The sequence below is a fragment of the Hypanus sabinus genome, chromosome 28 (assembly GCF_030144855.1).
Source record: "Hypanus sabinus isolate sHypSab1 chromosome 28, sHypSab1.hap1, whole genome shotgun sequence".
Taxonomy (NCBI): domain Eukaryota; kingdom Metazoa; phylum Chordata; class Chondrichthyes; order Myliobatiformes; family Dasyatidae; genus Hypanus; species Hypanus sabinus.
The window spans coordinates 18,950,531-18,974,970 of NC_082733.1; the positions used below are offsets into that span (position 1 = coordinate 18,950,531).

The 24,440-nt window shown below is 41.7% G+C and overlaps 1 protein-coding gene across 7 annotated transcripts in view; it reads left to right on the forward strand.

Annotated features, from left to right (window-relative positions):
* LOC132382466 (multiple C2 and transmembrane domain-containing protein 2-like) overlaps positions 1-24,440 on the forward strand; it is a 430,775-nt gene that overhangs the window by 185,258 nt on the left and 221,077 nt on the right. For all 7 annotated transcript variants that reach the window (XM_059952696.1, XM_059952695.1, XM_059952694.1 and 4 more), the window contains exons 5-8: positions 10,514-10,656; positions 16,335-16,411; positions 18,257-18,368; positions 21,483-21,521. In XM_059952696.1, coding sequence (XP_059808679.1) covers positions 10,514-10,656; positions 16,335-16,411; positions 18,257-18,368; positions 21,483-21,521 — 371 coding nt within the window. The remainder of the gene's footprint in view (positions 1-10,513; positions 10,657-16,334; positions 16,412-18,256; positions 18,369-21,482; positions 21,522-24,440) is intronic.

A 24,440-nucleotide genomic window follows, 5' to 3' on the forward strand; every position in this document is an offset into this window, starting at 1 on the left:
ATATCATCATTCATTCCAGTGTTTTATTATTCAGCCATGGAATAGTTGTAACATTATTAGCCTGTCAAATGTTGTGTTCCACCTGTCTGGGGGATTACCCATTATCCTTTGCATGCAGAGAAGTGTCACTGATGAGTGAAGTTTTGAGATGTTCATTTAGTGTTTAATCTGACAGGCATGACAGCTGATCACTGAGCTACTCACTGTTTAAAATGAAAACTCTCTGCCTGAGATCCTGCTTCATCCCATTACCCGTCTGAAGGGAAAGAGAATGGCTAAAGCTCGGTGTGAAAGTTACTCCAGGTAGATTTGCATAAGATTCACACAAAATAAACCAGCAGATAGATCAGTTTCGATCAAGTGGCTTGTGTTATCAAGAAGCAAAGCTGAGCTATCATTTATTAAGTAGAAGAGGACAATATATTAAGAAGGAAATTATTAAAGACCCTAATACTACATTGAGGCTTCCAGCCATTTTGGGTAGCTGTTCAGACCCTTAATAACATATGTTCCTCTTTAGTGTCAGGGAACTATTTACCCCTGGAAAGAGTAATCGTGATACTCGAAGAAGAAATGGAATGTGTTACTTTTACCACATGTGATCCTTGAGATGCCATCGACATAAACTGAGGAGTTAAAACAATCCTGAAGAAGGCTCTCGGCCTGAAATACCGACTGTTTATTCATTTCCATCGATGCAGCCTGACCTGCTGAGTTCCTCCAGAATTTTGTGTGTGTTGCTTAGGAGCTGAAGCAGAAGCTTTGGTGCTTACAGCACTGTGGTCATCAGAGCAGGTTTTGTGTTTGAAGTGTGACAGAGGTAAAAACTTTATTGATGCAAAACAATTTTGATTTGTGTGAATGGTGGCACTCATAGATATGTTAACGGAGACTTTCAAGGTTTATAAGTGCTGCACAAGTATAATGTCCCTTTTTAATTGTAAGATTAATTTTTAAACCTTTCTTTATCCAAATGACAGATAGTGAAAAAAAACTCAGTGGCCCACGCAGCAAGGTATACATCAACAATTTGTGTTAGGAGTAACTCACCTCCCAGCTTCATTTCATTTCCAACTCCAACCTCCCCCCTGCCCCCCCCAACATATCCACCTACCTACCTTCCTCCTCACCTGACTTCACCTATCCCCTACTAGCTTGTACTCCTGTCCCTCCCACCCAGCTTCTTCTTCTGTCTTGTTTCCCCTTTCATTCCAGTCCTGATGAAGGGTCTTGACCTGAAACGATAAATGTTCATTCCTCTCTGTGGATGCTGTCTGACGTGCTAAGATCTTCTAGCATTTTGTGTCTGCAGAATCTCTTGTGTTTATGTTTTGTGCTAACTTCCTGCATCAAGACTGACAGGAAAGAGGACAGATTGCCAGTATATAGCAGTATGATGTCAACAAATACTCATGGATGCTGCTTGCCCCACTGAGCTCTTATTTACGTACAGCATGAAATAGACCCTTGCGGCCCATTGAACAGTGCTGCCCAGGAACCCCCCACCCCCAACTTAATTCTAGCCCAATCACGGGACAGTTTACAATGCCCAATTAACCTACCAACTGGTACATCTTTAGACGGTGGGAGAGGACCAGTGCACCCAGATGAAACCCAAGCGGTCACTGGGAGGACGTACAACCAGGCAGCAGCAGAAACTGAACCCAGGTCACTGGTACTGTAAAGCATTGGGTTAACCAGAACACTACGGAGCTACCCCAAATTATTATTACAGCATTCTATTTTCTCATTTCAAATTCCAGCCTGTTTTGTCTTCATCTCTTAAACCAAGCCTTGAATGAGGCAAAATTCTGTTGATAGATTAACCATTTCTCTTTCCACAGATGCTGCCAGATCTGCCGAGTTTCTCCAGCATTTTCTGTTTTTATTTCCTGTCTCTGGATTTAATTTTGATTTCCCTTTACTGAAGCAATGCTCTGTTTGATTTTATTACTACAATATAAGTGAGACATTTGCCACATTAAAGTGCTGTACAAATAATAGTTTTCTTTTTAGCGAAGAAGTGCCTTTGGCTATTTTGTAACATGAAGCAATAAACCTGCATCAGGCTTACAGAGATGTTAACATGTTATCAGAAATATTTTGTGACTTTCAGCAGCATTAGATTGTGCAATACATCTTTGTTCTAGCAAAGGTACTTTGTCATTGAGTCCAAAAATAAGTACTTTTGAAGTTTCTATTCACATAAATTTCTAATCCCTGAGGATATTTATCAAAGTTGCATGCTGGGTATCACAATCAAATTGAAAATTTTGTGATAATCTTGCAACTTTGTTATCTGCTAATTATAAATTCACAAGGTTAAAATGTGTCATAATTTTGGCTTTGCGTAGTTATCCTATTTCACACTAGAAAATGTGCAGAGTTGAGGTGAAGCAAGCTATAATGTGCCATAACTGGTGTGTGATTGAGGTCATTCAAGGTAAAGAGCATTCTTCCTTTGGTGAAGGGATCTTGCATAAACTTATGAACACAAGAAATTCTGCAGATGCTGGTAATCTTGAGCAACACACACACAAAATGTTAAAGGAACTCATTGTCAAGCAGCATCTATGGAGAGGAATAAACAATGTTTTGGCCAGAGACCCTTCATCAGGACTGGAAAAGAAGGGACAGAGCCAGAAGAAGAGGCGGGAGTGTGGAAGGAGTAGCTGTATATTTTGGAAAATTGTTATTATTTGGCCCAAGTTCTATTTTGTTTTGTATCATTTCATATTGATAATTAAGTAGAAAAATCAATTATATCTTATTGTTCATGGGAAACAGACTATAAACCTCAGTTAAAATCTTCCATTGATTGGGGTTAATATGCAAAGAAGGATTTGGACAACTGTTCAGTGGAGAGCGAGCCTCAGAGAATGGCAGAGACTAAATTGCGCTAAGTCTGCAGATACAGTTGTTTTTACATTGCCAATTCAGTTCCTATACAAAAAATATTCTTTTAAATAATGTCATGAACTTAGTGGATAATATTGTGATTTGAACATGCCAGTGTAATAACCAGGTCAGAATTATGTGTATTGTCACTCTCTTTTTAACAGTTATCAATTTTCCTCTTAGTGAAGTCTTCTTAGGGAATCCCTTGGGAATGGAATTAATTTTCTTCTACTAACTTATGGGCTCTGAAGTCGCTTACGAATCCAGAGTTAGTTACTCCACAGATAGATTAAGAGGAGCCTGATGTGGTGGGATTGTCTGTTCCTCCTGACAATTATGTGAAGCAACGCAAACAGAATGGTGGAGAAACTCAGCAGGGGAGGCAGATTCTTCAGAGTGAGGTAAACGGTCAAAGTTTTGGGCCAAAGACTCTTCATCAGATTGTCCTCAAGATCCTGTACCCTGATGAAAGGTCTCAGTCTGTAATTTTGGCTGTGTGTTTCCCTTCATAGATTCTGCCTGACCTGCTGAGTTCCACCAGCATTTTGTGTGTGTTACTCAAGTCTTCCTGCATGTGTAGAATCTCTTGTGTCTTCATTATGTAAAGCAGCTATATACCGCTGATGCTCTCAATTCTGCTTCATCCACAACTTTGAGTCCTCATGGGCCAGAGATTCCTATTAGTTAGTGAGGATGTTGCATTTTTTTTCCCCCCAGGAAACTTCATTAACATCCTTGAAGATTTTTTTCCCCATCTGTCGAGAATCTCTTGCTGTGGTAGAGCAATCTGAGCTTCTCAACATACCTGACTGTGTACAACTGGGGCTTCACAGATAGAGTACAATGCAGAAGTAGGTCCTTTTGTCCACCATGCCCATGCCAGCCTTATTGCCCATCTATGCTAGTTCTATTTGCCAACATTAAGTCTGTATCCTTCTATGCCACCTTGAGGCAAATATCTCATTTAATGTCTCTTAATCATTGTAATTATTATCTAATTCCATCACCACCTTTCCTAGTGGGTTCCAGATATTAGTGTTCTAGACATCAGTGCTTTAGATATCATTCCATCACCTCCTTTCATATTGTGTTCTGGACACAAGCATGTTTTTTTCCAAGCAATGTTAAGTGAGAGCATGTTCTTCAGTCTCCTCCTATCTTGTTTAGACATCCCTTATCTTTTAGAGAAGGGTGATTTGTGTTGTAAAACCAACTGATTCTAATTCTGCTGACTTATGCAGCATCCATCATCTAAGAACCTCATCACCCAGGCCATGCTCTTTTCTTGCTGCTGCCATTAGTCAGAAGGTACAAGATCCTCAGGACTTTCACCGCCAGGTTCAAGAACAGTTACTAGCCCACAACCATTAGGGTCTTGATCAAAGGAGATAACTTCACTCACTTGCCTTCCATTGAGATGTCTCCACAACCAATGATCTCCCTCTAAGGACTCTTTATCTTGTTATTTCATGATCTCATCATTTATTACTATTTATTTATATTTACATCTGCACTGTTTATTGTGTTCTACACTCTGGTTGATTTTTCATTGATCCTGTTATGGTTGCTATTCCGTAGATGGGCTGAGTATGAAAATGACTCAGGATTGTATATGGTGATGTGTATGTACTATATGTAATATAAATTCACTTTGAACTTTGAACTTGTATGCCAAACTTGGTGACTATCAAGTCTGCTATTTTACAAAGAACATTATTTTATATCTCCATAGGTTCTGTTGTGTAGTGAGCAATTGGTCCCTGCCTTTCTTGTAATGGCGAAATTCTTGTGAGATTTGCTGGATTACCAGTGTGTAATGGATCTGATCTGTAAGGCAAGCTTTTCACTATATTTCAGAATATGTGATGATAATATTCCAATTCCTTGAAGGATTTGTGACTGCCTGTGAAAACAGAAATACGAAAATATAACTGTACTATGTGTTTGTGATCCTCTTTGGTGATGGAGCATTGCCATCAGTTGAATGAGACTTGGCAAGAAAGACAAGCTTTTTAGTCAGGCAACAGTTGTTTGGGAATATTAAGGTGTGCAGTTAAACCTGAGCACTTGAACCCAAGCTAAACCGAGCTACAGACACCATCGAGAGCATTCAGACTGGCTGTGTCATCGCCTGGTACGGGAACCGTACTACCCTCTATTGCAGGGCACTGCAGAGAATGGTGCGGACAGCCCAGCGCATCTGTGGATATGAACTGTCCTCTGTTCAGGACATTTACAGCAGCAGCGGGTGCACAAAAAGGGCCTGGAGGATCATCAGGGACTACGGCCACCCCAACCGCAATCTGTTTCAGCTGCTACCGTCTGGCAAATGGTACCACAGCATGAAATCCAGGACCAACAGGCTCCGGGACTGCTTCATTCACCAGGCCATCAGATTAATCAATACACATTGATCTGATTGCATATCTGACCGTATATTGATCTGATTGTGTACCTGACCGTATAAACATGTATACAGAACAATTCTTTCTACAACTTTCGTGTTTGGGTAATATCCTCCCACATTCCCCTTCTTGTTGCTTGTACATTGCAATGGAGATGCAACGTAACGATTTTTACTCCCTTATGTTGTGAGGTGGATGTAAGGAATAGCATAAATCTCCTTTAAAAATCTCTTAAGTAAAAAAGCTAGCACATATTGTTAAGTAGCCAGGTTTTAGAGTGATTGCAAATAAGAGAAAATCTGCAGATACTGGAAATCCAAAGCAGCCCACACAAAATGCTGGAGAAACTTAGCAGGCCAGGCAGCATCCATAGAAAAGAGTGAAAAGGAAGATTGACACTTCTTAACGACAGGCATCCCTTGAAGAGACTTTGCAGGAGTTGTACTATCACAAACAAGGGAAAATCTGCAGATGCTGGAAATCCATGGCAGCACACACAGAATGCTGGTGGAACTGATGAAGGGTCTTGGCCCGAAATGTCGATTGTTTACTCTGTTCCATAGATTCTGCTTGGTCTGCTGAGTTCCTCCAGAATGTTGTTTAGAATGTTGTTGGCTCTGTCTCTAAACTGGAAATTTGTACATATTATTAGTGAACCTTAATGCTGGCTTACCACAACATGACTTTAAAATGGAAAATGGAGAAAAGGGAATCCAGATGGAATCTAAACTATTGCAGTGAAAAGCAAGGATATGATCATGAACAAATGTTATCAAAGGGCATTGTAGAATTTGCAGTAAGCTTGCAAGAAACATGATTTCAGCCTGCTTGTTGTCTAAATGACCTGTTTCCACATTGCAGATACTGTATAACACCTTCTCAGTCTTATTGACCAGGATAATTATATCTGATTGGAATGTTGTGAGGCTTTGCAGACGTTTTAGGTTCAATTAACTCTGACATGATTGGTAGCAAGTCTTAGTTACTAGCTTTTGATTTTTGGCTAAGCAGGAACACAGAGTTTAACCAGATGAGACAGCAGAATTGTTGGTTTATTAGGCAACTTTTCATGGGTCTCATTTCTTCTGTTTTCCATTTCTAATTCCTTTTGATGTGATTTTCATGTCTGCAAATTATTTTTTTTTTGGCAATGAAGTGATGGCTGACTATTACATCTGAGTTTCTTGTCCACACGGTCTCTAGCTGAATTTTTCTTTTAAAAAATGAACAATAGTGAGCAGAAAAGTAAATTTGGTTCCCAAAGCAGGCAGCAAGGAGGAGGCAAATTCCTTCCTGTCATCTGCAATCAGGTCTGCTCAGATCATTGTCGACTGCACTCGGAGACTGGCTTTCTTTTCTCAGCATTTAATGAATAGCAGCTCGGTGAGGTCCTGGTGTCAGCTCACTGGCCTTCCTCAGCACTGGACGTGATTTGGCAATCAGCTTCTTTTTTGCTTTTTAAAGTTGCTGTAATAGAAGACAACAGTAGGTGCTGGATTCTTTCCTCATTCGCTACTGCTTGCTGGCTCAATGTCCCTGAAAACTTAGGCTGGTAGCAATAGGCATGAGAAAAGAATTAGGTTTAGATAACTTGCATTATCTTTGTGCCTAAAACTAAGCCTATTATTGTTTATAAAACTTCATGTAATGCAAATTACCAGCTGCCTTTCCCACATTACAACAGTGACTCCACTTCAAGAATCTTTTATAGGTTCTTTCTGTGGGGGTTCTGGTGTCTTTGTTACTTATTGGTGTTCTTTCACGGTCTATGAGAAGATGGTGGTGAGTCATCATTTCCAAAATCTAGTGTCTTTCTGGTTCTCGGACCTGAACCCAGGGTTGATGAAGGAATGGTAACGTATTTCCAAGTCAGGAAGGTGTATGTTTTGGACGGGTGCATGGAAGTGGTGTTTCCATGCACCCGACCTAGGAGATTAACATTATGGAGAAAATGTGAGCTGCATTCTGACGATTGCATTGGTGGTGAGCGAGCTGAATGTATAATGTGGTGGATGGAGTGACAACAAGGCAGGTTTTCTTTGTCCTGAAGGCAAAAAAGTATGCACATGCTGGAACAAAAAAAACACACAGAACATCAGAAGGTCAGTCAGCATCTGTAGAGGCTGGTGTTTTGTGTCAAAAGCTTGCATCAGAGGGAACAGGTAGAATAGCCAGTTTATAGCAGTATGAAGGGGTGGGGTAGGATTGAGGCTGGTAGGTGATAGATGGATCTATTGACCAGATGATTCCAGTGTTCTAGTTGATACTATTTGTCCCATTTGCTGCTGAGCCTCCCTACTTGTAGCACTGTATTCATCCTCATGAGTAGAGAGTCTGTCTTCTCCCCCTTGACTTGAGGCGTGCAGTTAGAGGATACTCACTTGCAGCATACCCAGTCTCTGACCTGATCTTGCACAGATGTATGGCAGTGATCCGGATCATTGGCAACCTTCAGGAAACTGATAGAATAGTTTGGGTCTGGTTAATGTGAAAGGCGGTGGAGCGCTCCCTTTATAAGAGATAGATGTTCCTTGCTTTTCACGTGGTACAGGCATTAGTTGTACTTTTGAGTTCAGACCTGAGTGTTATGCAGCTCCTGGTACATGTAGGCTGTGGAGCTGCGAATGAACACAAGGGTATGAGAAACAGGAGCAAGCGTTAGTTATGGCCATTCTGTCAAGCCAGCAAAAATGCAGTGGAGATTTAGGTGGACATTGCTGGGAGTTCTGGAGAGAAATTGAACAGGTTGGAACTTTATTCCTTGGGGCACTCGAGAATGAGGGACAACCTGATAGAGGTTTGTAAAATCATGAGAAATATAGGTAGGATCAAAGTGCACAATCATTTTCTGGGGTTGGGGAATCAAGAACTAGATGGCACAGGTTTAAGCTGAGAAGGAAGAGATTTAATAGGAAGATGGACAACTTTTCACCTAGAGATTGGTTGATATATGGAATGAGCTGCCAAAGGAAGTGATTGAGGTAGTTCCAATTAATAACGTTTTGCATGCATTTAGACAGGTACGGTATTTATATAGGTATGGAAGGTTTAGAGGGTTATATGATATTGGCACGTTCAATCGCTGTGGCTTCTATGGGCTCAAGCAAATGTGCTGTTGTCCTTTTTAAACATGTTTTTTATGGTTGCAAGATGCTGTTGAACATTAAGTACTTAAAGTTCTGCAGGTCGACCCCATCAGTGAGTTGCTCGTTGGTGGTGAAAGCGAGGGAGATGGACTTAATGTGGATTGTGTTGCTGCCTGAACAGAGAGGCGTTGAGGAGTTGGTGCACCAAGGCAGTGCACGGTCTGATCAAATTACTCACTTTTCTCGTGATTGCAAGATTCTTTTGGACGTGGTTAATGTGGAATCCTACAAGTCTGATTCACAGAATTTATTGGTAGATGGCGGGGGTGGAGAGTGGGAGAGCTGCGTGGCCTCGGTTGTAAGGAGGACTAGGCCTCGAGCTGTGGTGTCGCCTGTTTACTGCCACCCAGGAGAGAGGCATTGGAGTTGCACTCTACCAGTGCAGCATCCATGCTGGAGCTGGTGCTGCCCCCTACTGTTCACCTAGCAGAAGGCAAGCTGTATTGTCTTTGACTGCAGACTCCCGCAAATAGTTATGGACTCCAGAGTCTTAGACTATTTTTTTTGTGTGACTGTGTTTTTCTGATACCTTATATGTGCTTGCTATCTTATATAAGTTATGTGTGTTTTGTGCTGTGTGTGACTTTGTACTGTGTTTTGTATCTTGGCCCCCGAGTAACGCTGTCTTGCTTGGCTATATTAATGGGTATTCATGTATAGTTGAATGACAATTAAACTTGAACTTCAATTTGAATAAATCAATTGCGGTTCTAATTACAAAAAAGAATAACAAAAAGCAAGGACACTTTGTTCAACCTGAGTCACCTGAAATGTGATTGATTTAAAATGAAAATTGTTGTCATTGCGGACTCATTTACTCCTAAACAATTACATGTGAAATCCACCTGTCACTGAGAAATATTTGCGTAGGATTCTGCAACTTACACTCAGAAACTTTTAGATAACAACCACTGTGTATTTTGTGAAGGACTTTAACCAGTCTCCTTCTCACTGCCTGTGCTGTCCATCCACACAGCCTTGGTTGTACTGGTTACTTCTTCCCAAGCCCATGCAAGGGGTGTCCTGAGGAAGTAAACTGTCTGCACGAGGGGTAGTCACTCATGAGGTGACAGGTCATTGCACCAGGGAGGATGACTGTTAACAAGCTGTGATTTTGCATACACCCAAAGTACTCTGCAGATGCTGGGATCAAAGCAACACGCTGGAGGAACTCAGCAGGTCGGGCAGCATCTGTGGAAATGGGCAGTCAACGTTTTGGGCCGAGACCCTTCATCAGGACTGAAGGGGGAGGGGGCAGTGACCCTTTGAAGGTGGGAAGGAGAAGGCTGGTGGGTGCGAGGTGAAAACCAATAAGAGAGAAGATCAAGGGGTGGGGGAGGGGAAGCAGGGAGGCGATAAGCAGGTAAGGTGAAGAAGGAATGTAAGGGGCAAGTTCTATGGGTAGTAGAAGAAGGCAGTCATGAGAGAGGTGATAGGCAACTGGAGGAGGAGGGAATTACCGGAAGTTGGAGAATTCAATGTTCATGTCAAGGGACTGGACACTACCCAGACGGTATATGAGGTGTTGCTCCTCCAACCTGAGTTTGGCCTCATCATGGCAGTAGAGGAGGCCATGTATGGACATACCAGAATGGGAATGCGAAGCAGAGTTGAAGCGGGTGGCAACCAGGAGATCCTGTCTGTTATGGCGGATGGAGTGGAGGTGCTCGATAAAGCAGTCCCCCAATCTGCGTCCGGTCTCACCGATGTAGAGGAGGCTGCACCAGGAGCACCGGATGCAGTAGATGACCCCAACAGACTCACAAGTGAAGTGTTATTTTGCAAGCAAGGACGGGGTAACCTTGAACCGGGTTTATGTCCCCAGCTTTGCGTCACGCATTCTTGGTCAGGCCTGTGGAAAGGGGCTGAAGGAAGGTTTTACACCTTTAGTAGGTTTTGTAAGGAATAAATAATGGCTTTGCTGCTTCTTTTATTCAGCTCTGAGACCCGCATCGGACTTAACGTTTTTAGGAAAGGATCTAACCTGTGTGACTATGGATGTGAAGGATATGCCAAGAAAAATTTGCAGCAATTCTTAATATTTATATTTATTTTCATTTACAGGTACAAGCGATCCCTACGTCAAGTTTAAACTTGCTGGGAAGACTTTGTACAAGAGCAAGATTGTTTATAAGAACTTAAACCCTCGATGGGATGAAACATTTGTAGTTCCAGTCAAGAACTTAAATCAAAAGCTTTATGTCAAGGTAAAATAAAAACTCTGCCAACAAGTTTTTCTTGTGTTTGTGCAAGATATTCTCATAAATTCTGTTAAGGTTCATTGATTATACTTTGGTTCAGTTCACTGATTCAGGTCAATAGTTATGGTTTGTTTGGATTCTGCGGTTTTCATTAATAGTTATGCTTTAGTAAGGATCAGTGGTAGGGTCAATGGTTGCACTTTTCCTGGTTTCATTAGGATAAAATAGCAGTGTTTATTTTGGGTTGAGCAGTTAAGGTCGTGTTTTGTTTTGGTTGAATGTTTCGTCGTGTAGCATTCCATGGTTAAAGTCGAAGAGCTGTGTCATTTGTACATTTTAATATGGCATAGTGTGCAAGTCTGAAGTAACCCACTTAAAGATACACTGAGAAAGGTGAATCAGTCGTGAAGGGAATTGTGAGAGATGTTTGATAATTGAGTGATTGCATGTAAACTAAAACTCTTGGGAGTGCAAATCATCGTGGTGTTTGTTAGAACAGATCTGGTGAAAGTTAGCCTTGCATTATTACTTTTTTTTAGCAAGAAAAGATGTAGAAGGTGCAAAATATAAACTTACAGTGATGACACCTGAGCTGAGGAAAGACTGAACAAGATTGCAATGCCTTATTATCGAACAAGAACAGTTAACGTTTGACCAGGTGAGCTCTGGTAAATTATGCAGGCCTAGAAAGTGGAATTTGAGAATAAATCTGGTGTAAAAACAATGGTTTACTCTGGCTTTGTATGGTTCATGGCTCCTATGGTACTTACTAGGTAGAACTCAAAATATATTGTCAATTTTTCAAAATGAGCTTGGGTGGTCATGCGAATGGACGCTCATCTATCTGATGTTGATGAGGCTGTTGTCACAGTGCTTCACTAGTTAACACTGCTGCCTCAACTCCAGTGATAAAGGTTTGATTCTGTCCTCCTGTGCTGGATGTGTGGAGTTTCCATGCTCTTTCTGTAACTCTGCAGCTTTGTTCCTGTACTGCAATTTCTCGCTACATCCCAGAGGCGTGCTGCTAGGTTAATGGCACTGCAAATGAGCCCTAGTATAGTCAGTGGCAGAAGAACCAAATGGAGAAGATGGCGATGATGTAGGTGAAGCAATCTTCTGCTGGGCTACAGAGAAATTGGATGACAGAATGAGACTGGTGGGATTTCTCTGCTGAGAATTGGCATGGATTCAATGGGCAAAATTGCTGCCTTCAATGCTGTAATAAGTATCTCAATTACAACATTGAATGTAGAACAGTACAGTGCAGTAAAGGCCTTTTGACCCATAATGTTGTACCAGATCTTTAACTACTCTAAGATTAATCTGACCTTTCCCTCCTACATATCCCTCCATTTTTCTATCATCCAGGTGCCTATCTAAGAGCCTCTTAAACGTTTCCAATGTACCTGACTCTACCACCATCCCTGGCAAGGGATTCCAAGCACCCACCATTTTCTGTGTAAAATAAACTTACAATGAGATCTTAAGACATAGTAGCAGAATTAGGCCATTTGTCCCATCGAGTTTGCTCTGCCATTCAACCACGGCTGATCCTCTTTTTCTCTTCCTCAGCCCCACTCCTCGGCCTTCTACCCGTAATATTTGATGTTGTGGCCAATCAAGAATCTGTCCATCTCTGCCTTAGCTACGCTCAACGACCTGACCTCCACAGCTGCCTGTGGTAACAAATTCCGCAAATCCACCACCCTGTGGCTAAACAAATTTCTCTGCATCTCTGTTTCAGATGAATGCCCCTCTATCCTGAGGCTGTGTGCTCTTGGCCTAGACACCCCCACCATGGGAAATGGGAAACATCCTTTCCACACCTACTCCGTCTAGGTCTTTCAACATTCAAAGGTTTCAATGAGATCTCCCCACCCCTCCACCATCCTTCTAAATTCCAGTGAGTACAGACCCAGAGCCATTAAATGTTTCTCATATGATAACCCTTTAATTCCCATAATCATCCCTCTGAACCTCCTCTGAGCCCTCTCCAAGGCCAGCACGTCTTTTCTTAGATAAGGAGCCCAAATCTGTTCATGATACTCAAGGTGAAGCCTCACCAGTGCCTTATAAACCCTCAGCATCACATCCCTGCTCTTACATTCTGGACCTCTTGAAATGAATGCTAATATTGCATTCGGCATCCTCACCAGATCTACCTGCAAGTTCATCTTTATGGTGTTCTGCACAAGGACTCCCAAATCCCTTAGTTTGCATCTCAGAGTTTTGGATTTTCTCCCCGTTTAGGAAATAGTCTGCAGATTTATTTCTACCAACAAAGTGCATGACCGTGCATTTTCCAACATTGCATTTCATTTGCCACTTTCTTGCTCATTTTCCTAATCTGTGCAAGTCCCTCTGCAGCCTTGCTGTTTGCTCAACACTGACTACCCCTCCACTAATCACCTGCAAACTTGGAAAGAAAGTAATCTATTCCGACATCTAAATCATTGATATGCAGCATAAAAAGATGTGGTCCCAAAACCGACCCCTGTGGAACACCACTAGTCAATGGCAGCCAACCTGAAAAGGATCCTTTTATTCCCACTCACTGCCTCCTACCAATCAGCCAATGCTCTAACCATGCCAGTAACTTTCCTATAATACTATGTGCTCTTACCTTGGTAAGCAGCCTCATGTGTGGCACCTTGTCAAAGGCCTCCTGAAAATCTAAATATACAATACCACTGCACCCGCTTTATCTATCCTACTTGTAATCTCCTCAGAGAAGTCCACCAGGTTTGTCAGGCAAGATTTTCCCTTAAGTAAACCATACTGACTTTGTCCTATCTTGTCCTCTGTCACCAAGTACTCCATAACCTGATCCTTAACAATTGACTCTAACATCTTCCCAACCACTGAGGTTAGGCTAAATAGTCTACAATTTCCCTTCTGCTGCCTTCCTCCTTTCTTAAAGAGTGGAGTGACATTTGGAATTTTCCGGCCCTCCAGAACCATGACAGAGTCTAATGATTCTTGAAAGATCATTACTAATACCTCCACAATCTCTACTGCTACCATTTTAGATCCCTAGGGTGCAGTTCATCTGGTTCAGGTCTTTAGATCTTTCAGTTTTTTGAGCACCTTCTCCCTTGTAATAGTAACTGCACTCACTTCTCTTCCCTCACACCCTTCAACATTTTGCACACTGCTAGTTTCTTCCACAGTGAAGGCTGATGCAAAATACTAATTTGGTTCTTCAGCCATCTCTTTGTCCCCTGTTACTATTTTTCTGGCCTAATTTTCTCACAGTCCCATATCCACTCTCATCTCTCTTTTATATATATTTATAAAAAAGCTTTTACTATCCTCCTTGATATTGTTTCCTAGCTTGATTTCATATTTCATCTTTTCCCTCCTGAAGATGCTTTTAGTTGCTTTCTGTAGGTTTTTAAAAACTTCCCATTCCTCTATCTTCCTGCTAATTTTTGCTTTGCTGTATACCCTCTCTTTTGCTTTTTACATTAGCTTTGACTTCCCTTGTCAGCCATGGTTGTACTATTTTGCCATTTGAGCATTTCTTTATTTTTGGAATACAACTATCCTGCACCTTGCTTATTTTTTCTCTTAGAAACTCAAGCCATTGCTGCTCTGCTGTCATCCCTACCAGCATCTCCTTATTTTGGCCAACTCCTTTCTTATGCCACTGTAATTTCCTTTACTCCACTGAAAGACTGCTATATTAGACTTTACCTTTACCCTATATCAAATTTCAAGTTGAACTCAATTATATTGTGATCACTATCTCCTAAGGGTTCCTTTACCTTAAGCTCACTAATTGCCTCTGGTTCATTACATAACATTGATTCCAGTACAGCTGATCCCTAATAGACTCAATGACAAACTACTCTTAAAAACCTCTGATGTCCCCTCATACTTTCCTCCAATCACCTTAAAATTACAAATATTGATTCATGAATCTGTCTTTTGCAATATTGAATTGTGTACCATGCAGCTTCCACTATACTCAAAAATCATGATGTGTTTTGCCCAGCCTTTTTGATTTATTAACATTTTGTTAAGTGAAACACTTTCCAAGAATATGTACTTTTGGGAATCAAGTGCTTGTGAGCAGAGGAAACCATTTGTCATGCTCCCTCAGCTTCCGACTAGACGGCTACTGAGGAAGCCTCCGTTTGCCCATGTACACATAAGGTGTTGTTCAACTAATTAAGTGCCACTACTCCAGGCCTAACTGCATTCCATGAAAATGAGGTGCATTAGATTCCTGGTTGGAATTTGGAAGTGTCAGCAGTCCCTACTGTATCAAAGGATAACCAAGTGTGCAGAGAAGAGGAGAAATTGAGCAAACTGCTGGGCACAATTTAACCATGAATTGATGGCTTACATTTGCAAGCTGTAGTGTTGGCGTTAGATTCAGTGAAACACTTGTATTGTTGGTGCAGACTCCCTTTTGAGCCAATTTAGAAGTGGACTGAGACAGGGTGGGGGAGTGGGCTGAGACTTCACATCGAAACTGCTCCCTGTCCCTTCAGCTCCCGTGCAAAGTTGATTCCCACCAAACCTGTGCGACCTTGCATTTAGTGTGAACGTGTTCATGTCACTCGAATGTGCTGAATTCTTGTCACAGTCTGAGGGTGTGCTGAAATGTTTGTGATGCCAGGAACTGGCGAAGGTAGCCTTTGGAAGTAGCAACTGCACAGGAACTGATCACTCTTTCAGTTCCCAAACAAGGATTTGTTGGATTTCTTCTTTAGGGACAATACTTGGGCATGGAGCAGAGGCACTTAATACTTTGAACAGCTCCTCGTGTTTGTGTGGGTAGAGGAAAAGTTCTTTTGGAGCTCTCTTGCTAGAGTGGCAGAGAGTAACAGAAAGTGATTCCCCCATTGTCGGGCTACTTTTGTGGTTATGAAAGAGATGTGTTCTCGGTGAAGATTTTGTCCCCACGTCTCTCCTAACCCCACCTCCCCACTGTCTGTTTCCTCTTTTGCCATCAGTCTCTGTCTGTGCTAATCCTTTTGATTTTGGGTGTAAGGTTGCCCATGCCATGAACGGCTCTGTATTTTCCCATTGCTACTCTTATTTAATCCATGTTGATTGATGGGTACGTTATTTTTGGAATCATGAAAGTTTCAACAGAGCTGTACCAAATTAAATCACAGTGGAGACAGGAACAAGGTCAGGCTAATAATGAATGAGACTCTCTAATGGTACCAAAAACTGGATTATGGGAAGTAAATGTATATTCTCTGACTGTAATGTGGTCATAAGAGCACCAATTACTTCTGGCTGAGGACACCCCCAATCCCATCCCTCAAGCTGACTCAGATCCTTATCCAGAACCTTCTTTATAATGAGATTTCCTCTTTACATGGAAATACCTCTTATCAGTTTTCAAGTTGAGCTTTATTCTATTACAACTTTGTCCTAATTTACTTTTCTCAAGAGAGTATTCAGGATACACTGCGTCCTATTTTAAAATCTTGATAAGATCATTTGTCAGAACTCAAGCTGTGACCCTAGAAGTATGATCATCAGCTCTCGAGTATCGCCTCCATTTTTCACCTGCCCCCCTTGGTCCAGGTGTAGTCTGACATTACTTCTCGTTGGGGTAGGTAGAACCCAGAGTTTGGTAGAAAGATATTCATCTTTGTTCTGTGGTTTGTATGAACTCGTGGTACTTTCTGATAACAATCAGACAATCTCTCTGCAAACAGGTGTATGACCGAGACTTGGCCACGGATGATTTCATGGGCTCTGCGTATCTCAGTCTGAATGATCTTGAAATAAACAGGTCTGTAATAACTTTCAATACTTAGTGTTTTGATTTAACCAGTACACTAGACAGTAATACAGACAATTTGGCTTTATGTAGTGAGTGATTGATGAGTCTTGTATGATTGAACAGAACAGTATCTGAGCTATAAAAACAATATTGAGGCTTAACAAATAAGATGCAAAGTACTCCGATGCTATCGTCTGAGACCAACTGCTATTGAAAGCACACAATTGTTTGACAGCCTTGAGGTTTTAAAGGTGATAAATTATAAACTAATGGAGATTGTTAGAACTTTAGTGAAGATCTTTTATTGGGCACAATTTCAGCGAAAGTTTTAAAGGACCCTGCGTAAATCTACAGTGAAAGCTCTGAGTACAGATGTAACCAGATACTCTATCAAGTATGATATACTGTAGTTCTATATTCCACTAAGTCACTTGGCTCATAATGTCTGCACTAATCATGATACCAGATGATACTGCCCTCATTTGTCTGCACATGGTCCCTATTCATCCATTCCATGCCTGTTTGTGTACTTGTCTAAATGTCCCTATTGTATCTGCTACCACCACCATCCCTGGCATTCTATCCACCTACCACTTTGTGGTAAAAACAAAACTTGCCTCGTAAATCTCCTTTATACTCCCACCACCCCTCCGTCTCACAGTTATGCCCTCTACTATTTGACATTTATAGCCCTGGAGAGGGATGGGTTCCGCCAGGTTTCAGATGCCCAAGACACGCTGATACGATGAGCAATCACCAAAAAAGATCAGTGCACAAAGCTTGTCATGACAGTGCCCCGACGACTCCACCAGACCTCGTTTGCACCCTCTCTAAAGCCTACATATCCTTTCTGTAATGGGGTGACCAGAACTGGATTCAACGTGGAATATAGAACACAGGAAAAGACCATTTGGCCCATCATGTCTATGATGCTTTTGCTTCTTAAAAGAAATACTGTTCATCATGAGTGAGAGAGAGAGAAGATGAAAGGCATGTGCTTTCAGTTTTTAAGGTGCAGTGTCCTGAGCTAACCATCCCCACTTTGAAATCCACTTTGCGTAGCCCCTAGCAACTGTCACGGTTTGATTCAATTGTTACCTATTCTGCTTGTAGAGTTCAAAGTTCAAATTAAGCCTATTTTCAAAGTACATAGATGCCACCATATACTACCCTGATTCTCATTTTCTTGCGGGTATTTACAGTAAAACAATGAAAGGCAATGGAATCGATGAAAACCTGCACACAAAGACTAACGTAAATAGAAGATGAACTATGCAAATGCAAAAACTATGGATAACAAACAAGCAAATAAATAAATAAATGATGCCAAGAACATTAGTTGTAGAGTCCTTGACAGTGACTCCATAGGTTATGTTCAGTCTTGAAGTGAGTGAAGTTGTCCACGTTGGTTCAGGAGCCTGATAGTTGATAGTACCTGTTCTGTACCTGATGGTGTGGGGCGGAAGGTTTCTGTACATCCTTCCCAATAGCAGTAGGAGAAGAAAGCATGAGCTGGGAGGTGGGGGTCATTGATGACAGATGCTGCTTTTTTGTGGCTGCACTCCTTGTCGATGTGCTTAGTGGAGGGGAGGCTTTTTCTGTGATGAACTAGGTTGTATCCACCACTATTTTGTAGGGATCTCCATTCCTGGGCAGATATGGAGCCCCATGGATGGATTGACCCTTTACACTTGCCCTTAATTTTGAAATGTTTCTTATTTTCACATTTAAAATTTCAACATGGTATCTTGTTGCTGTGAATGTTGACTTCCGAAACTCTAGCCCCAATAATTCAAGGGAACACTTGGATGGTTGGAAGATATTCTTACTTGGGCATTTTTTTTCCCCTTTTAGTGTTGTGCAGAAGGAGCTGCAGCTTGATGATCCAAATAGCCTGGAAGACTACATGGGGGAAATAGTCCTGGAGATAAAGCTGATCAATAAGCCAAGAGAAAGCATCAAAAAAGTGAGTAGGAGGTTCATTCATTGTGTTAGGAGCTACTCTAAGTCTTTGTACTCGCTGACTAACATGCTCTTTATTTAATTGTAGGTGTTTTTCAATATGGATATTCTATTCTAGGATTTATTTTGTGGCCTTGGGTAGATATGTCAAGTAGCAATAACTTATTACTTGAAGTATGCTATTAAGTAGCTTGAAAAATGGCAATTATGTGGTTTTTTTTAATGATGATCGCAGACTGTCACAATGTGGGGTGCACACTCGGTCGTCGCTAGTCATGCACAGAAATTCGATGCTTTCCAAAGAAGTGCCAGATTGTGTAATTGTGTGTATAACGTAATGGAGAATTCCCGACGTCATGCAGTTAGAAAGCAGTTGTTCTTGAATTCAGAGCCACAACATTCCCCGTTGAAGCCAAGTACTGTATGATAATGCTTTGATTCCTGCTGAGTGAAATCTGTGTAAATAGAATTAGATTTGATTGACATTATTCCCTGAAGATCTGGACTGTTTAAATTGTTTTAATTTAAATGCTCCTAATTTTCATTTGTTTCAGCATCTCGCAGATGTAAGTAGATTCAAATGAGGAGACAGAAGGAACATGGGAAGGGAAATTAGCTGTTTAACCCCTTCAATGGGATGATGGTCACTCTGTGACCCAATTCCATCAACAGACATTTCTTCAATATCCTTCCAAACATTTTAAATCCAAGAATGCTCCCCTTCCTCTTAATTCAGGCATCTCTCCCCTCCTCCCTTCGTCCCAAAGAAGGGTCTTGGCCAGAAACGTCAACTGCTTACTCATTGCCGTGGAGGCTACCAGACCTGCTGAGTTTCTCCAGCATTTTGTGTCTGTTAATTAAATCACTAACTGACTTATCAAAATTGCTGTTTGCAAAAGAGTTGAACATTTCTCCCATACTTCGATTGCTGAAATGTTTCATAACTTCACTTCTGAGAAGCTTGTTTCTGAGTTTCGGACTGTTTCCTATTTCAAAATACCCCAGTCATGGGGAATAGGAGCCTCCATCTACCCAATCAGTTCCACTTAATACTTTGAAAGCTTTTAACTACAGTGGAGCACAATCCTAGTTTCTGAAGCCTCTCCTTGAAGTCTATGTATCATCCTCGTTTTCTGTACTTCCCTGGCCGGAGTATCCTCCCCAGATGTGGTTGACAGATGACTTACTGCATCCCTGTGTTTTCTGCAGAGATACCTTCTACCCACATAGTCTAGTTCTCTAGTTGACTACATTTTGATGATTTACTGCATATCCATATTTTAATAATCAATGTATGTCAGGTGTTCCCAACCTGGTGTCCATGGATGCCTTGCTTAATGGTATTGGTTCATGGCATTAAAAAAAAATGGTTGGGAACCCCTGATGTATGCAGGCGTTTCACATTCTTTCGACCTCCGCTACTTCCAACTTTTCACCTGTACGTAACTCCCAACAGGGTACTTTTCCTCTTGCAGTTTCTTAGTTTCTTAACTCTACCCATAAAGATTCTGCATCTTCTGATCCTTTGTCAATTTTCCTAAGGATTTGATTTCATTTTTTTACTATTAGAGCTACTCCACTCCCCCTGCCTTCATGCCTGTCCTCTTGATACACTTTGTATCCTTGGATATTAAGCTCTTAATTATGGTCTTTCAACCACGACCCAGTGATGTTTACAACATTACACCTGCCAATCTCCTTAACAGTGCTACAAGATCATCCACCCCATTCTGTGTACAATGTGCATTCAGATACACCCTCAGTCCTGTAGTCATTGTTCTTTTTGATTTTGCCTCAGCGTTACACTTCAACACATCACTCTGACTGCAATTTTGTGCGATCCTTCCTCACAGCCTTACCACACACTGCAACAGCTTGTATACCAACTCCTGTCATGCCAGTTCACATTCCCCCGCCTAATTAGTCCAATTTTGTATCCTGAAAGCCAAGTTGTGGAAAAGTATTAAGTTGACTGTGATATACAGGTCAGTGTTATACCAAGTCTGTCAACTGGGTGTCGTGGTCAGTTCTGATCCCAGGCCTGTGTCTAGGGTTCTTTGGCTGTTTGCCTCTTGATGGTGGGCAAGGGCTTAGTCATGAGGTGTGAAGTGCTCTCCGTGTTGCCATACGAGGTGATGGTGTGGTCTCTGTCCAGCTCCTGCACTGTAGTGGTCACCCGAGCCATCTCCCATTTTAACAGGAGATCCAAAATGGAGTGCGTCCAACCCATTGCCATGCACAATCCTCCATAGAATGGAGGGAGTTGTATCCATCATTGCTCTCGCCACTTATGTGTCGCAGCATTAAGATGTGTGTAGAACTGAAGTATGTGGACACCAAGCATTATGAGGTTCTGAGGTCCTCCCTATCCAGGTCAAACATCCTCTGGAAGATCATCAAAGACACACTTTGGCCTGCTTGGAAATAGTCTGTCCCCCAGAACAATGAGACATCCATCAGTGGATACTGTCAGTGGACACATTCCTGGCTGTAGCAGCACATGCCTGGGGATACACTGAAGCTTCTGCAGATAATATAGAGTCTTTGTGGGACAGGACCACAGTCCATGGCCCTGCTACTTAAAAGCGTATTTTCAGACATGTGTTGGGTATGCTGAACAGGAAGGCTGCGGACTCTGTGATGATATAAATGTATTGACAATAACGCCAGGAAAGTGAAGAAATTTTGTGCTGATGTGATTAAAATTTAGATTTGGAATAAGAAATAACTAAGATGCAGTCTCTGAACTACGTGAAGCATGTACTGTGAATCTGTCTCTGTGAGCAGAGGTGATGACGTAACTCTGTAAGCTGATTTAGGTGCTGATATATTTGGTAACGAGCTCATTTCAATTTGTGTGTTGCAGTATGTGAACAAAGTCTTTGAGATGAGCTCACATGTGAAAGGGATATCCACGCAGGAGCACAAGAAATAAATATGTTTTAGGGAATTACTTATTTAAATATGGTTATGTTTTGATGAACAGTGTGTTTTGAAGTATGATAGATCCCTTCAGGAATAGCTAATTGGTTATTAACAGTCAACTTTCTCTTTTCCTTTCCATCCCATCACCCTTCTCTTGCATCCTGTGACAACCTGTGTCCGTTCCACTCAACAGTCTAATCAAGCCAGGAAGAAGCGGGGGACATCCACAAAGGTAATGCCTTGGTCTTCAATTCACCTTCCTGATGCGTTCATTAATCCAAAATTTTTATAAAGGAATCTAATACCTTGGTTTCTTGAGAGTAAAGTCTTTCTGTGAAGTGTTTCTAACCATCCTGGCCTTGAGGCCAGACTATGTTGACATTGTGCCAAAAACGTCAACAAATGACAGTCGGAAATATTTACAGTAGGTTATCTTGCAGATTCTCAGGAGACTTTCAGTTGTGTTGAGTTTCTAGGAAAAGATAATTCCAACAATAAATTCTCCAAGTTTCACAAGACAGATGTATTGTCCTTGTGTCTCAAACTGTTGCAAAACTAGTCTTTTTGATCTAAATGAACAACAAAGCCTCTCTCAACTGTTGGTGATGTAGTACCTACACATCAGCTCAAAGATTATGGTTGGACATTAATCTGGAAGTTTAATTCCCTTGATTTTGCTTGTGTTTTCTGTATTATACAATTGCATCTACCTTCTGAAGGTTGAGTCACTTGTACCCAAGGGCTCTTGATTGAGGCTTGCATTATTCTTGACCTTGCACTTCAGTTGGCTTCGAAGAACACAAGAAAATTGGAGCAGGAGTAGACAATCACTATTTAATATGATCATGGCTGATCTTTACTGTCCTTACCTCCTCTTCTGTCACATTTCTTCATATCCCTTTATTCCTTTATCTATCAGATATTTATCTATCTTCACTTTAAATACTACACATGATCCAGTGTCCACCATTTCCCAGAGCAGCTAATTCCATAGTTTCACCACCCTCTGCAAGAAGAAATTTCTACATGTTTCAATTTTAAATGGCTGGCCTCAAGACTCTATCATTAGTTAAAATATTCCAACAGCTACTCTGTCAAACCTTGTGCTGATGTTTTTGAATTCTATCAATACTGGTTAATTTTACTAAAATTAAATAAAACATGGGACGTGAAAGGGTGAGACCACTGGAAAATGGTTAAAAATTCAGCTGGTTTAATAATGTCTGTTCAGGAGGGTCACTAGCTGTACTACCCAGTGATTCCAGACTTTGAGCAACATGGCTGACTCTATCACCCATTGGGATTGCCTGACAAACCAGAGACTGCAAGAGTAATTAGGGATTAGCAATGAATGCCCATATTTCTGTAAATGACTTAAACTAGTCATGTGAGTCCCAGATTGCAAGGTGTCTTGTATCACAATGTGCTGTTGGTGTAGGGAATGGACATTCAGGGTGTCTGGGTAGTGGACGAGGTACCTGTCAATGGTCCACGTTGTTCTGGATAGTGCTTATCTTCTAGTAAAGTCCTTACTTGTGAATTCTTTATGGCAGAAAGACCATGGAATAACTGGAGAGGGACCTGTGAGATACCCAGCCTCTGAAAAGTTCCTGTAGCCGTAGTGCAGATGTGTCTGGTCCATCTGAATTTCTGTTCAGTTGTGCTTCCCCGAAAGCTGATGATGGGGGATTTGTTGGCAATAATACAGCTGTATGTTGACATGCTGATAACCTTGAAAGAAGCCATTTGGCCTTTCAATTCTTTACTAGCTTTGGAACAATGTTATCAGTCACATTCCCCAACCTGTTACTCTGTAACCCTGTACCCTCAAATCTGCCCCTTGGCCACACACCCTGCCTCCCATTTTCCCAGCATTTTTCCATATCTACTTAAGTAGAAGTATATTTGGCCCATCAAGGCTATGCCAGCTCACAGAGCAATCCTATCCTCCCTCGTTGTTTCCCCATTCACCTACACGAGAGGTATCTTTGGCATGTGGGAGGAAGCTGGAGTAGTCAATGGAAACATGTTGTCACAGAGAGAACCCTATGCAAGCCTGGTTTGCTTGACTTGTGAGAGGGCAGCACAACTTGCTGCACTACTGAAAAATGTATTGCAATTCCATGGCAAATCCTGTGTAGACAGTATTGGGTTGTGGGGGGATGGGGTGTCCCATTCATCTCCATCTGACCTGGAACAGTAATGCGTTATAGTATTACAGTGTGGCAGTGAAGAGACTGGTGCTCTTGTTAAACCCACTGTTATCCTGAATCACCGGATGCTAAACTCCACTTCCCTCTTATTCTCCAAGCTGTCTACCAGCAGCAGCGACAAGTTAAATTAACATTGGCATTCCTGCTGAGCCGACCCCCTCCCAGGATGGGCTGGCAATTCTGAGATTGCACTTCCCTTCCGGCTGGGCCCCAGAGGCCCTGAAAAGAACTCCCATCAGTTCAGTAATCACCTTGCTTGCACCACAGAGACCAGGCCCAAAAGTCGACACTCTGACAATCCAAAAGCACATTGTCAAGTGGACTCTGCTCTCTGCTGCCTGTTTGAGGACATGGAAGTACCTGGGGATTATGCTAACTTACAAGTTAGTGAAATAGATTGTGCCTTCACTTAATGACTGCTGTTGCAAGTCAGAATGAGAATGATTCCAGAACTCTCAAATCATTCCAGCTGGAGACGTTGCCAGTGCACGGGAATAGTTCTGCACGTAACCTCTTTTAGCCAGCTATCTGTGTTGACTGCCAAATCCTGTAGAAATGGCTCTGCTTCTAATGAGAAACGTTACAGATTTGGACAAAGCATTGATCTTGTTCTAACAGGCCTGCTTGGTGTGGTGTGCAGGATAAGTAACCCGTGCAGCTGAGTGACCGCTTTGAATCCCCTAGTCCAGTTGTTAGGCTTGCACAGAGACATCAGTGCACATGGTCAATAAAGGTACCGTTTAATCAGGAGCTGCACTGATCAGTGGAGTCCAGGTGTTGAGGCTTTAGTTTTCGCGGAGGTTTGCATGGATATTACTGAGTTAACTGCAGCTCTGGAAACTGCAAAAGTACTAAACAACATTAGCAAATACTTGCAGAATCAATTTCAGCAACTCTTTTGATCTTCCTCATTTGAACGCATGTCTTGTTATTTTCTT